This window comes from Triturus cristatus, chromosome 8, assembly GCF_964204655.1.
Source record: "Triturus cristatus chromosome 8, aTriCri1.1, whole genome shotgun sequence".
Taxonomy (NCBI): domain Eukaryota; kingdom Metazoa; phylum Chordata; class Amphibia; order Caudata; family Salamandridae; genus Triturus; species Triturus cristatus.
In genome coordinates, this window is record NC_140591.1 from 583,607,753 (window position 1) to 583,621,608 (window position 13,856).

At 47.3% G+C, this 13,856-nt stretch overlaps 1 protein-coding gene across 1 annotated transcript in view; it reads left to right on the plus strand.

The window, feature by feature from the left end:
- Nucleotides 1-12,720, plus strand: part of BORA (BORA aurora kinase A activator) — a 380,772-nt gene extending 368,052 nt beyond the window's left edge. Inside the window, exons 12-13 of the mRNA XM_085621999.1 lie at nucleotides 9,037-9,202; nucleotides 11,149-12,720. Coding sequence (XP_085478125.1) covers nucleotides 9,037-9,202; nucleotides 11,149-11,234 — 252 coding nt within the window. The 3' untranslated portion in view covers nucleotides 11,235-12,720. The remainder of the gene's footprint in view (nucleotides 1-9,036; nucleotides 9,203-11,148) is intronic.
- Nucleotides 12,721-13,856: the final 1,136 nt, after the last annotated feature.

Below are 13,856 nucleotides of genomic sequence, written 5' to 3' on the forward strand. Positions count from 1 at the left end.
GCCCCTGAGTGATGCCGTGCCGGGCCCCTGAGTGATGCTGTGGTGGCGCTGAAATGTAGCTAGAAAGATAAATTATGTTGCAGTGTCCAATCAGTAAGGAAGGAGGAAATACAGAATTAAGGTTCTGTGCCCTTCTTACATTTAGGTACAAAAGGGGGTGGTGATGGACGGAGCATCAGAACCAATCAAACACTCACACCCAGTCAACAGATCTGGGTTTGATCAATCACCATTCTTTAGCCCACTCTGCCACCCCAGTTCAGACATGGCCATATGCAAATCAGTCTGACCCTGTGCCTCATGGGAACAGTCCAGCCCGAATTGCCAAGCCATGCCTTCCCTGGACCGGAGACGAGCTTCCTAGGACCGGTTTCTGGCATTTCAGCCGTCTTCAGCCAGGCTTGCTTAGATCCAGTGGCAGTGAGCAAGGGACTCAATGTCTGAGCATACCCTGCCAACTTATGGCGAACAAAGCGGTATAAAAGGGGGTGGTGATGGACGGAGCATCAGAACCAATCACACTCACACCCAGTCAACAGATCTACATGAAGTACTGCACACTGTCCTGGGTAGAAAAACAGGAGGGGAGCTTCATAGATGACTGTGCATAGAAATGTGAATAAGCTAACAGTGTAGGGGCACGGGTAAATCCCATGGACCTGTTGCTAGGAGGACGCTGAAACCAAGAGTTTCATTTAAAGCACCACTAACTGTTTAAGGAGGGTTTAGATTAATCTGACAGTGATATGTGATGAAATATGACTAGGGCTTTAATAACTTTCACCCTAATGTGTATAAGAGCTAAGTTGCCTATATTTACAAGCATTGTTGCATACAATTTGTAGACCAATAGTGTATAACTTCACGAAATGAAATTTCTACTACTTTGTGCGCATACTAGTTTCAGGTTACAGGATGGGGCTCTACCACCATTTGCAGATGACAGATTCTTTGATAGGTTTCTGTAATATTCCCACTATTCTTTTCTTCAAGAGCATAAATAAATAGGGAAAGAGTGGAACACAAGTGCCAGTTTTCTTTTTCTTCAAACAAATCGTTTCATTTTGAGGATGACGGAGCCTACTGGGTGTGACGCCAATAGTCTGGATGGAACATGATATGGTGTCTAACACGAGGGACGACTTCCTGTTTAATATCTACCTCACTACTCGCATAAGTGGCCAGTTGTCCAACTGAGGTCTCTTGAATGCATAATAGCTAAAAAGGATCTGGTCAAATCGTTAGTACTGATTTTAACTAATTGTAAACAGTGTCTAAAGGAACCGATCGGATGTCAATAGAAACAAGTTATTTTTAAGTAGCGCACTGCAGGCAGTGAGAGGAGGTCTCAGTCAGAGCAGCATGGAGAAAGTGAAAGCTAACGCGCTATAAACTGATTATAGCTCGATTTACCTGCCCCCTCGGATATCCTGCATACCGCCGCTCTATAAATAAGTTTGTTGTGAAGTACACCGGACACCACACGGCACATTACATAGACTGACATCAGATGTCAGTGCTGGTGATGCCCAATGCCCGGACAGTGTTTAGTTTGTCACAACAAATGATGACTAATGATTACCCGCTGCTCCAGCGGGTGGAATTTTAAGACGTTTGCAGTGGGCAATGACACCGTGGCGGATTGTGAATGTGAACCCGGGACTGGACGGACCCAATCACACCAGAGGGCAGAGGCTGACTCGTGCATTACCTGCTGCTGGGAACATGGAAGAACCGCCCGCACAGCGGTGGTATTACTTGATCCCACGTCCAGACAGACTTGACCCCAGTAGGAACTGGCGGATGTAAAACACAGACCGCGGCGAATGCAGGAGAGGTCGTCCTCACCCTAGACACTGCCACCAGTCCAGTGTGTACGCCAGAATCATTCATCCATGCGTTGTTTGCCGCAGGAGTCCACAAGTGCGGGCCGGCCATGGGCTGCCCCCCCCCCCCCCCCCTCACAGACAAGCTAATTATTGTGCCTGAGTGACAAGAGTCGGTATCCCCGTAGTTGGCCCTGTCTTGCTATGTTATGAAAGTGCGCTGCAGTCATCATCATGAGCTGCCTGCAACCGAGAACTGTGCAGTCAGTCTGCCTGCTCAGTAGTTCATTAGCGCGCTAACTCGTTTTGTGTCGGGGTGACTTCGGGCCACTCAAGAAAATGTCACATAGTCGTTGAAATGTCACTCAAAATTGCGCTAAAATTATCAAAATGTCACACATAGCAATCTGAAACCTTGGCAGCTATTTGTAAGCATTGACCAGTGTAGGACTTGGCCCTTTTTCCCTCAGTTGTTTTCATTTTTCATATTGATGCAGATTCAGGGAGCCATTTTAATTACCCCTGAAAACTTCTGCCTGAGGGCCTGAAGCACAAAATGGTGGCCACCTGTGACATCACCAGCATCCACTGGAACCTACCAGCACCTTCCAGAACATTCCAGGAGCTTCCAGAACCCTGTGACCGTTGGAGGCGGTTTAGAATGTTGGGAGGATAAGAGAGGCAGTTGGCAGTTGGAGCTGGCAGTTGGCACCTGACTGGTGAAGAGAGAGGAGCACAACAGTGAAGGAGGAAGGAGTGAAGCAGCAGGGGTGGAAACTTGTGCCTGGAGTGGGGTCCATAAACCCACCCTTGATACTTGTCCCTACTGATGGATCCCAGCCTATAGCCCTGTGTGGGAAGAAGACAGAAGAAAACCATCCTAAGGACCTGGACAGCAGGAACAGGCCTTAGAACCAAGAAAACAGCAAGATTCTGACCTGAGAACTGGTTTCCCTGGAGTCCGGCGTCGAGTAGCCTGAAGACCTGGAGCCCGAGGTGGAGAAGCGGCGCTGACTGAAGTAGCAGACGTCGTACCCGGAGCCGCCTGAGGTCGTGAGAGGGCGCCGACGGGGGTCGAGAGGAATACCAGAGGTCGAGGAGGAAGTGAACCGAGGTCGAGCGAGCGGCGTCATCGGAGGAGTGAAGTCCGCCCTCCGGAGTCGTCGGAGACCGAGGTAGAGGTGAACCGGAGGTCGGGAGTGAGGGTCGCACTCCGGAGTCGCCCGGAGCCTGTGAGGAGGAGCACCGGAGGTCGGGGGTGAGGATCGCACCCCGGAGTCGCCGGAAGTCGACATCGAGGCCAGGCCGGCCGACGTCATCGGAGCCGAGAGCGCCATCGGACCGGAGCCGCCCGAAGTCGACATCGTGAAGAGACTGCCCGACGCCGTCGAATCGGAGGTCGAGATCGAACCGAGGCCACCGACATCGGACCGGAACCGCCTGCCGGCGTCGTCAAAGAACTGACATTGTGCCGAGGCCGCCGAGACCGAACCGGAACCGCCTCACGGCGTCGACACGACTCCAGCGGCGTCGGAACATCAGAAAAAGGGCAGTAAGTGGAGTAGAGGGCGCCTAAGGCCCTGTGGAGACCTGAGAGACTGCTCTAAGGGGCTAGGGAGGTGCTGAAACCAACCTGACTGTGCCTGGGGTGAACTGGGACTAACCTAGAGAGGTTGTGTGGAGAGAGAAAGCCAGGGCACTGGTATTCCCCCCTTTGATCTACCTCAGCTTAGGCCTCAGCCTTGTCCCAGCCAGGGAGTAGCCCCCCTCAAGCCTTCCACAACCCTACAAGCTGTGCCTGGGCCATATCAGCCCTTAAGAATTGAAGTGTCATCTGATTATATGAGGGGTGCTGTATACTTGTAATTATTTATTGGGGATACTGTATTTATTGAGTTTTTACCTATTTATTGCTGCACTATATTTATAGGTCCACAGGACTTGTTGGTGTACAATATTTATTGATACAGTATTTATTGCCTCAAAGTATTTAATTGTCTGTATATATTGCCCTTGTATTTATGCCCTGTTATTTATGATCACCCCTATTTATTTCATCAAACAGCCAATATTTATTTGACCTGCACTAATTGAAACTTGTATATTGTGATTGACCTATTTATTTTTCCAATCAGCAACTAAGAGAAAAAGATAAAGAAAGAATATTTTCATAATTTTTACGGTGTAGAGTCGTTTTTGGAACGGATGCACGCATGGTTATTGTATGGGTATATTGTATGCTTAGCACTGCGCCTGTTTCCTGACCACTCGAGCCAAGCTACCACAGTGTGTCCGGAAGACCACCACCACCCCTTCTAGTGTGGGAGTGGTTTTCCAACATAAATTGGTGGCAGCGGTGGGATAGAGCTGTGCCTACATATACTCAACAATAACTGTGGGTAGTCCATAGGCCTACACCGGGAGTTTTCTCAAGAGCGGCCTTCCTAATTGTGGGTTTTTGTTTTTTCCAAATTTACTCTGGTGGTGGGAGGAGGTATTACTAAAGGTACCCCCCTGCATTGTTACTGCACAAAACCTGTCCTCTAACCTGAGTGGGCAAGATGGAGTTTGTACTAGAAGATTTAAAAACGTACACTGTGGCCCAAGTCAGGAAGTTAACAGACCGGAGGGAGGAAAGACAGCTCACGTGGGACTTAGCAAGGCTGGAGAAAGAGATGGAGGAGAAAAGGATGGCGCACGAGCTTTGGATGAAGGAGATGAAGCTGCGTGCCCTCCAGATGAGTGTGTCCAGCGAGGACACTGGTGGCAGCATACCAGAAGCTTCACAGGAGCTAGAAGTATATTTACCCCAGGAAGACATCACCAGGGTGTCTGAGGAGGCATTGGGGTGTGAACCTGAAGGGGGTAGTGCAGGGATCTTCCAACCCAGCGAGGTGAGAGAAGTGGCAGATAGCCCAGCTAGGTCCCAGGGAGAGAGGGTTGTAGGGCCTCACGACCTATCTGTAGGAAGGCGTGAGACGGGGAGGTGTCCCGAGGTGCCCCAACCGAAGTCTCAGGGCCGGGAGAGTTCCTCAAGGGAGCCCCAGGTTGGGAGCCTAGGCTGTCCCGATGTGCCCTCCAGTGCAGGGGAGCCCCTAGTGTCAGGAGGACCCAGGGCGACTGTAACTAGCGCGCCTGAGGTTCTGGGGTTGGCCCAGTTTCAGGGTTTAGGTTCTGGGCTGGGATGCCAGGCTCAGGGGTTGCCTGACCTGGCGGGTGGGGCCTCGGTTAACCGGGTCCCCCCGAAATTGACTTCCAGGGGTACTTTTCCCGGTAGGAGGGTGCTGAAATCTGGAAGGGGGTGCAGAGGGAGGAAGGTCTCGCCTCGGGCACCGACTCAGCCTAAGGGTCTAGACCCTAGGTTGAAGGATCAGTTGAGGGGTCAAGGCCCTAGACTGAGGAGGAAGTGTTGGTCTGAGGGTGCCTCGCAGGGTAGGGTGAGGAATCCCAGAAGGAGAGTTAGGGGGAGGAGAGCCTCGCCCCGGAAGGCTGGTCAGCCTAAGGGTGTGAACCCCAGGAAGAAGGACCAGAGGCAGTTTAGGACTGCAAGGAGGAGGACCGGAGTGGTCAATGGGCACTACAGGCCTGGGGCTACTGCCCCCCACTCCGCGAGATCACCCGGGCCAGAGACATCTGGATGGCCCAGGGGCCGGTCCTGGCCACCACTAGCTAGGGAGCCCCCGTGGGGTGGTTTTGTTGGTCCAGGGAGGTTTGTTAGGGAACCATTGGGTTCCAGAGCGGAGGAGAACTTGCGGGTGCTCCTGCCGTTGCGGGCCTGCGTCCACCTTTTCTCGCCCCAAGCAGGGAAGACCATCAAGGCATTGATCGGTCTACCCTGGCTTTTGGCTGGAAGGGGGTTGTGTAGGACTTGGCCCTTTTTCCCTCAGTTGTTTTCATTTTTCATATTGATGCAGATTCAGGGAGCCATTTTAATTACCCCTGAAAACTTCTGCCTGAGGGCCTGAAGCACAAAATGGTGGCCACCTGTGACATCACCAGCATCCACTGGAACCTACCAGCACCTTCCAGAACATTCCAGGAGCTTCCAGAACCCTGTGACCGTTGGAGGCGGTTTAGAATGTTGGGAGGATAAGAGAGGCAGTTGGCAGTTGGAGCTGGCAGTTGGCACCTGACTGGTGAAGAGAGAGGAGCACAACAGTGAAGGAGGAAGGAGTGAAGCAGCAGGGGTGGAAACTTGTGCCTGGAGTGGGGTCCATAAACCCACCCTTGATACTTGTCCCTACTGATGGATCCCAGCCTATAGCCCTGTGTGGGAAGAAGACAGAAGAAAACCATCCTAAGGACCTGGACAGCAGGAACAGGCCTTAGAACCAAGAAAACAGCAAGATTCTGACCTGAGAACTGGTTTCCCTGGAGTCCGGCGTCGAGTAGCCTGAAGACCTGGAGCCCGAGGTGGAGAAGCGGCGCTGACTGAAGTAGCAGACGTCGTACCCGGAGCCGCCTGAGGTCGTGAGAGGGCGCCGACGGGGGTCGAGAGGAATACCAGAGGTCGAGGAGGAAGTGAACCGAGGTCGAGCGAGCGGCGTCATCGGAGGAGTGAAGTCCGCCCTCCGGAGTCGTCGGAGACCGAGGTAGAGGTGAACCGGAGGTCGGGAGTGAGGGTCGCACTCCGGAGTCGCCCGGAGCCTGTGAGGAGGAGCACCGGAGGTCGGGGGTGAGGATCGCACCCCGGAGTCGCCGGAAGTCGACATCGAGGCCAGGCCGGCCGACGTCATCGGAGCCGAGAGCGCCATCGGACCGGAGCCGCCCGAAGTCGACATCGTGAAGAGACTGCCCGACGCCGTCGAATCGGAGGTCGAGATCGAACCGAGGCCACCGACATCGGACCGGAACCGCCTGCCGGCGTCGTCAAAGAACTGACATTGTGCCGAGGCCGCCGAGACCGAACCGGAACCGCCTCACGGCGTCGACACGACTCCAGCGGCGTCGGAACATCAGAAAAAGGGCAGTAAGTGGAGTAGAGGGCGCCTAAGGCCCTGTGGAGACCTGAGAGACTGCTCTAAGGGGCTAGGGAGGTGCTGAAACCAACCTGACTGTGCCTGGGGTGAACTGGGACTAACCTAGAGAGGTTGTGTGGAGAGAGAAAGCCAGGGCACTGGTATTCCCCCCTTTGATCTACCTCAGCTTAGGCCTCAGCCTTGTCCCAGCCAGGGAGTAGCCCCCCTCAAGCCTTCCACAACCCTACAAGCTGTGCCTGGGCCATATCAGCCCTTAAGAATTGAAGTGTCATCTGATTATATGAGGGGTGCTGTATACTTGTAATTATTTATTGGGGATACTGTATTTATTGAGTTTTTACCTATTTATTGCTGCACTATATTTATAGGTCCACAGGACTTGTTGGTGTACAATATTTATTGATACAGTATTTATTGCCTCAAAGTATTTAATTGTCTGTATATATTGCCCTTGTATTTATGCCCTGTTATTTATGATCACCCCTATTTATTTCATCAAACAGCCAATATTTATTTGACCTGCACTAATTGAAACTTGTATATTGTGATTGACCTATTTATTTTTCCAATCAGCAACTAAGAGAAAAAGATAAAGAAAGAATATTTTCATAATTTTTACGGTGTAGTCGTTTTTGGAACGGATGCACGCATGGTTATTGTATGGGTATATTGTATGCTTAGCACTGCGCCTGTTTCCTGACCACTCGAGCCAAGCTACCACAGTGTGTCCGGAAGACCACCACCACCCCTTCTAGTGTGGGAGTGGTTTTCCAACAACCAGCCCGCCACGAAGCCCATCTCGCAGCTGCGGTGGGAGGGTGTGAACAGTTTGCGTGTGAGGTGCCAACACTTGTTTACATAGTTTAATGGGAGGGGCTGCAGCACGGAGGGTGTCCCGATTAATGAGGTTACAACGGGTGCCGCGACTGCACAAAATTAAAGAAACATGTTTTTTTTCTATTTCTTTACTTTAGCTACAATCGCGGCACCGGCGCTTTACTTTTAACATGGTTAAAGTAAAGCGCCGGTGCTGCGATTGCAGCAAAAGTAAAGAAATCGATGTTTTTTATTTCTTCACTTTTGCAGCAATTGCGGCACCGGCGCTTTACTTTTAACATGGTTAAAGTTAAGCGCGTGGGCCGCGATTGAACAAAAGTAAAGAAATAAGCGGGGCGGGGGAGGAAGGAGGGGGTAGTGCAAGCAGAGGTGATGAGAATAGCGGGGGGAGAAGGGAGGGGGTAGTGCAAGCAGAGGAGCCTAAATAAATCTGACGAGGAGGGAGGGGGAGAAGGGAGGGGGAGTGCGAGCAGAGGAGCCATTAGAACAAGGTTTAATTAGATAAGAAAGGCAGATGGTGGCTGCGCGCGTCACGTGCACATGCATGCAAGCTTTAGGCCAGGAAAAGCTTGTGGGTAGCACTTTGAAAAGCCCCTTATTAAAAGTCGAGCAGTAGCGCATGCGCTGCTCTAGGCTCGACCTAAAAATGGCATAGACTTACCCCAGAACGCCTTACAACTAGCCTCAGGAGACTGGAAAAAACCAGGGCACAAAGACTTACTGGGACTGGACGTATTAAGCTTCAGTTTGATTATTGTATCAGCCCCCAGCTCTCTCTAACTGTGAGTCTAAAGTTCATAACTATGCAGTCTCCATTGAGGTATTTAGTCCGAGGGCCTACCCACCAATAGAAACTCGTTATAAAATCCAGGGTATATTTTGCCATTTCCACTCGGCTAGCACATGACCTTATTTCCCCGAGTTGATCTATAGGTTCTACTGCGAAATGAGACATTTTCCAGAATTGCACCATAGCGCGTGATGAGGCTGGTAGATGAATAACATTAGGCACCCAATGTTCCACTTCCTGTATCCATACGATCACCCCTTCCAGTCTTTTCACGCACCAATTCACAAATTGAAAGAAGACCGAATAAAGTTGGAGACCAATTAAAACATTTTGTGTCCTATATAGAAGTGGGGAAAGGAGGATGGCCCAGGTGGTTTATCTCCTCTCACACTGGTTCCTGGACCTTTCACAAGAGGATGGGCAGCTTTGCGTTTGCGTGGATGATTTATGTAAAATGAGTTTTGTGATCCTAATTAACAATACTGCAATAAGTACCTGGTTTGCCCGTATGCGTGCTGCTTGCTAGGTATTAAAGTATGGGATCAGAGAACAATTTGTATGCGAAAATGAGCATTTAATCACAATGCTGTTTCTTTGCACTTAGGAGTTTCCTGCATTTGAGGGCAATAATCAGGTTTTGGAGATGGAGTTGTTAGACACGATCCTACATTCCCATAAAACGACGTTAAAGCCATGCAGCCAAAACAATTATAACATTTCGGTTTGGAAAACTACTAGCGAGCTTCCGTTTTACAAATTCAACAAAAATGGTATGTATTTGTTAAATATGACATTCAGTATGCGTGCTGAAAATGTACAGAGGTGACTATCATGTACATAAATTGACATTTATTAGACTGACATTTTAGTTCGGCCTTTGTCCTGCAGTTGTAATGAAGAGGTTTCCAGCAATTCGATTCTCGCTAAAATTAAACACATTAGAACATTGTAATGTTGGAAGCACGATTCAAAACAATGGAGTGGCTCCGGGCCAATAATGACTGGTACAGACCATAGCTCCAACTTTCCACTACTTGTCAGTTTCTTGCTTTTTAACATCCTCCCCTCGGTGGGTGGATTGTAATACAATTATACCCCTTCTCCATTTACCTCTACCGCTTGTTAAAGGCCCTTTCCCTTGTTATACACCCTCTCCTGCGGCTCAGGTCTATAACTAGAGTTCAGTCTTTAAACACTAGTAAAGCCGTCACACAGAGCTATAATGTTATAGTAGGATGTCTCCTTTGTGGTATGCTACAGAATAACTTCATGTGATGTAGGATTTAAAAATCATTTAAAAGGCAGCATTTAAAAAAATAAAATTAAGATTTGGCCATTTCAAATTGGGCATGGCAAAGTACGTTGAACTAGAAACATGCCCTTAACACCTTTAAAGGAGAAGGGGCGTTGTGATAGTGCTCATATACTTAGGCTGACACTAGAGTGGGAACTGACGTTTTAAATATTCCACAAGTGGCGCTGGCTGATCATGCTCCCTCCCCCTTCAGAGTTACTTTGTTGCAACAAACAACAAGGTGGATGCTTGATTTAATATCTGCCACTGGCAATCGCCCAGAGTTCCATTCCAGTCCATTGTCCTCCACCCACTATGCCACTCTAGAAAGAGACCTGCCATGTACAAATCACTGTTGGCCTTGCTCCAGCCCTAACTGCCAGGCCAGATGCCCTTCAGATGGGAACACCAGCAACCCCAGACCGGTTTCGACCTATTTTAAGCTTAACTCACCGATAAGACTGAGTTCTATAGCACTGAGCACAAGACCCGCATGCCTGGGCATACCTGTCACACTTAAGGTGTCAACTGCAGCGAAAATCTGATGAATGGAATGCTTAAATTAACCTCAACCATTGCCAGTTGCTCCGGCTGCATTCTAGGCTGCCATTTTTCTCTCACTATGCCACTCTTAGACGTAGCCTTATGTAAATTGTTCATGGTCCCGCTCCAGTAGGAACAGTCTAGCCCAAATTGCTGAGTTGGGTTCTCCTCCAGACAGGCGCACTAGCAACCCCAGAGCAGTTAGGACACTTAATAGTCATCAGTGAGGTATAACTTGAGTCCTGAGGCAGCCTACTTAGTCACATGGGTCTCATGCTTTCTCTGCCCCATCACTCAAGGTATACTTCTTTGTTGAGATCTAAGTAGGTTGAAAGCTGTATAGGGTTGTTGTATTCCCATCTGGAGGGTACCTGGTCCGGCAGTTCAGGCTGGACTGTTCCTATGGAGCCGGACCATGACTAATTTGCATATTGCTGGCCTATGTCTAGGGTGGCATAGGGGGTGAAAACAGTGGCCTGTAATGCAACTTTGGTGCTATGCTATAATTTAATACACTTGCCTCTCGGTTCTATAACCAAGGTGTTCCAGGGACAGAGACCCTCAATCAATCTGCTATTCCTCACCGGCAGTGTCATAGCTGGCCTCTGGCATCCACCCAAGACATTCAGCTTTCTTTTCCATTGTTCTTTTGATTCATTTTATAGGCTTTTAGGGTCACTTTATGATAAAGGATCAACACGCTAAGGTGCGACTATCTGCAGGTGGTAATAACGAAAATAAAGTGCGTGGCCCGGTGATGAACAGCTTACACTGTTACATTTAATAGGGCGCCATTGTATCCAAATGAGCAAAGTAATGTTATTTGAAAATAAAAATGCAGTATTTTTTTTATTTAATTTTATTTTGCTTAAATTGCAGCCAGGATTCATAGCCCGCCACGAATACTGGATGTGAAATCTGCTCATTTTCTGCCGCAAAATTTTGAAGCCCCGACAAAGCAGTAGTCGATGGTATAATGAAAAGTGGACATTCACTGACGCTGTTTACATGGAAACCTGGCATATGAGGAAAAACGTTGTCTAATGACTTTCTAAAATTCATTGGATGGTCTAGTGTATTCCTTGATGTGACCTTATGCGTACTCTTCCCCAAAGTTTGTAAGGAAGTTTGTATGCTGCTGAAATTAAGACTGTATACCACTGCAAGGTATATGTTATGTTTTTCAAACCTAAACAAATGATCTAATCAATATTTTAGTCCGAATTATTTAATCTTTCAATTTTAAGAATAGAAACCTATTAATGAAATAATGCATTTTTTGTTACTATAATTTTTAAATACTTTTTTTCGTGGTACTGTGGCCAACTTCACATTTTCCCTGGTATTAAAGGGATTTTATATCCAGACAAGTTATTTTTTGTTAAAGAACGCAGTTAAACAGGCTGCGCTGTTTGCACATTTTCTCCTGTACTTGATTGCATTTCATTATTTATGGCTTGTCCGTTTCTGATACTTGATAAACGATTGGGTGCTTTTTAAAAATGTTTCCTGTATGGTGTGATATGTGACGTTAAGGTTACTTAAGGACACGTCATGTCGGTTCATTGTAGAGCCAAACTGTACATTTCGCTCGTTTTGCATTTGCTTATATCAATGTTCCTTCAAAAAGCAGTCACGAAAACTGTCTTGTTTCCTATTTATTAACAGAAATAATGTGGTGGAAAATGCTCACGTGCGTGCTAATGGAAACTCAGGCTCTCTTGTTTGTATTTAAATGTTTATCAGAGCAGTTAAGACCGGGTATACCTCATTGTTAATGTTTTTTTTCCAGATCTGTAAATTGGCAATTGTATTCTGATTATGTGCGTCAAAATGTAGGGTTAGGGCCGGAAATCTGCTTTGGCACGCGTTACAGTTGTGGCGTGTACACCTGTGGTATAAGTGAGATTAAGTTAATGCTCTAGGGCCTTTTAACTGTTACTATGTCAGTCTTTGCATTTTAAACGTGCTGGTGTATTTTTGTTTCTCCTCAGTTCTTATTTTTCATGAGATGTATTTGTAAAGGTTATGCCTGTGACGTTTTCATCTAGTATTTAAATGATGTCATGTATGTGTAGCTCATTCAACAGCTATAACATAACTCTAATTAATATGTACAAATGCCCTTTACCTCATTGATTCCAACCCGGAACTTCAAGAATGTAGCTAAATGTGCAACTGCAGTGGATGGGTATTCAAAACTAGAATTGTCAGCACGAGACCCTTGCACTGCAACGGCGATCGCTGTCTATGCAAAGCTCTTTGATTTCCAGTTAGGTGCATCCAGGCGTACATCTTCAGCTGGTTTGTGTTGCACCGAAGTTGCCACTTGTTTACAAAATGAAATGTAATCATTTTAGATGCAGCCTTTATTGGAGGTCATGTTTTGATGTGAATGTGAGTAACAGCATCGTGTCATGGTTTATCTGCCACAATAAATATAGATTTTCACACCGTGTTTTAATTCATTTTAATTCGAAATCAAGTTGGTATTTGATGGGGGCGGGGCAGTTGTGTCCTTCTCGATTCGAGCACATGGAATCGCAGACTTTATTTTGAGGTCTACACCACATTCAAAAGGTGGTTAAAAGTTCAGTGATGTACTCGTAAAAAGACTGCTAAGAGAACTTTGCAATAATTAGCATTTTAGCAGGAAGACCTCGATCTTGGACTAGTATGTTTGTGGTTGAATTTTTACTTCTGTTATTTGTCAATTCATTCTTTGGTCCTTCTTTTGTTTCAGCCTTGAACTAAATTTGTACATCATACTGCCACAATAAGTACATATCCTAAAGATAGTGGCAATATGCAATGACTGCTAAAAGGTACCTATAATTTTAATTCTGAATTATAGCCTAACGAATCCTTCAACGTGGTCCCACTGCCCATTCCCTCAAACAAGGGAGCCTGGCTCTGAGAGACCACAATGGTACTAGCAAAATCACCTTCTTTTTCTCTTGATTTACAGGAGTCATTTCCTCGCTTTGTATCCCTGTATGAGTAGTTTATCCAAGTAGTTTAGGCATGAACTAGCAGTAGTCTAGGCATTGTGAGAGCTCTACAAGAGCCGACTACTTGGGCATTCTTTCAGGTAGTTTTGCATAAGATCGAGACAGTTACTTTAGTACTACTCCACTGGCATTGCACACTATCCTACTGCATGTGGCTCACCTCCACCTTAAATACTTCCCACTCGTGGCCCATGGTTATGATAACACCCTTGTGAAGGTCACTGCAGACCACTACTGCACTGTAGACCCCTTTGCTTTTAAAAAAAAAAAAAAAACTTTCTTGCAATGGGATACTTTTTTACATTAATATATTTGCCTGAGTTTAAATATAATACTTTATTTTTATTTCCAAAGATTTTATTGGTCCTCTGGTTTTACACCCTATGGTACGTTTGGAATGCCATCAGATTGTATGCCTCTTTCTGCGTCCCAGGCAACATCGTGGACTTTTGTCTTTACACTGGACATTCATAAATACATATTTCACTAATTGTTGGAAGGCGTTCCCCGGGGAGGCTGCGGAATGGGTTCCTGACCACCCTGAGGCCCACCTTTCCCAGAATTACGCCGAGCAAG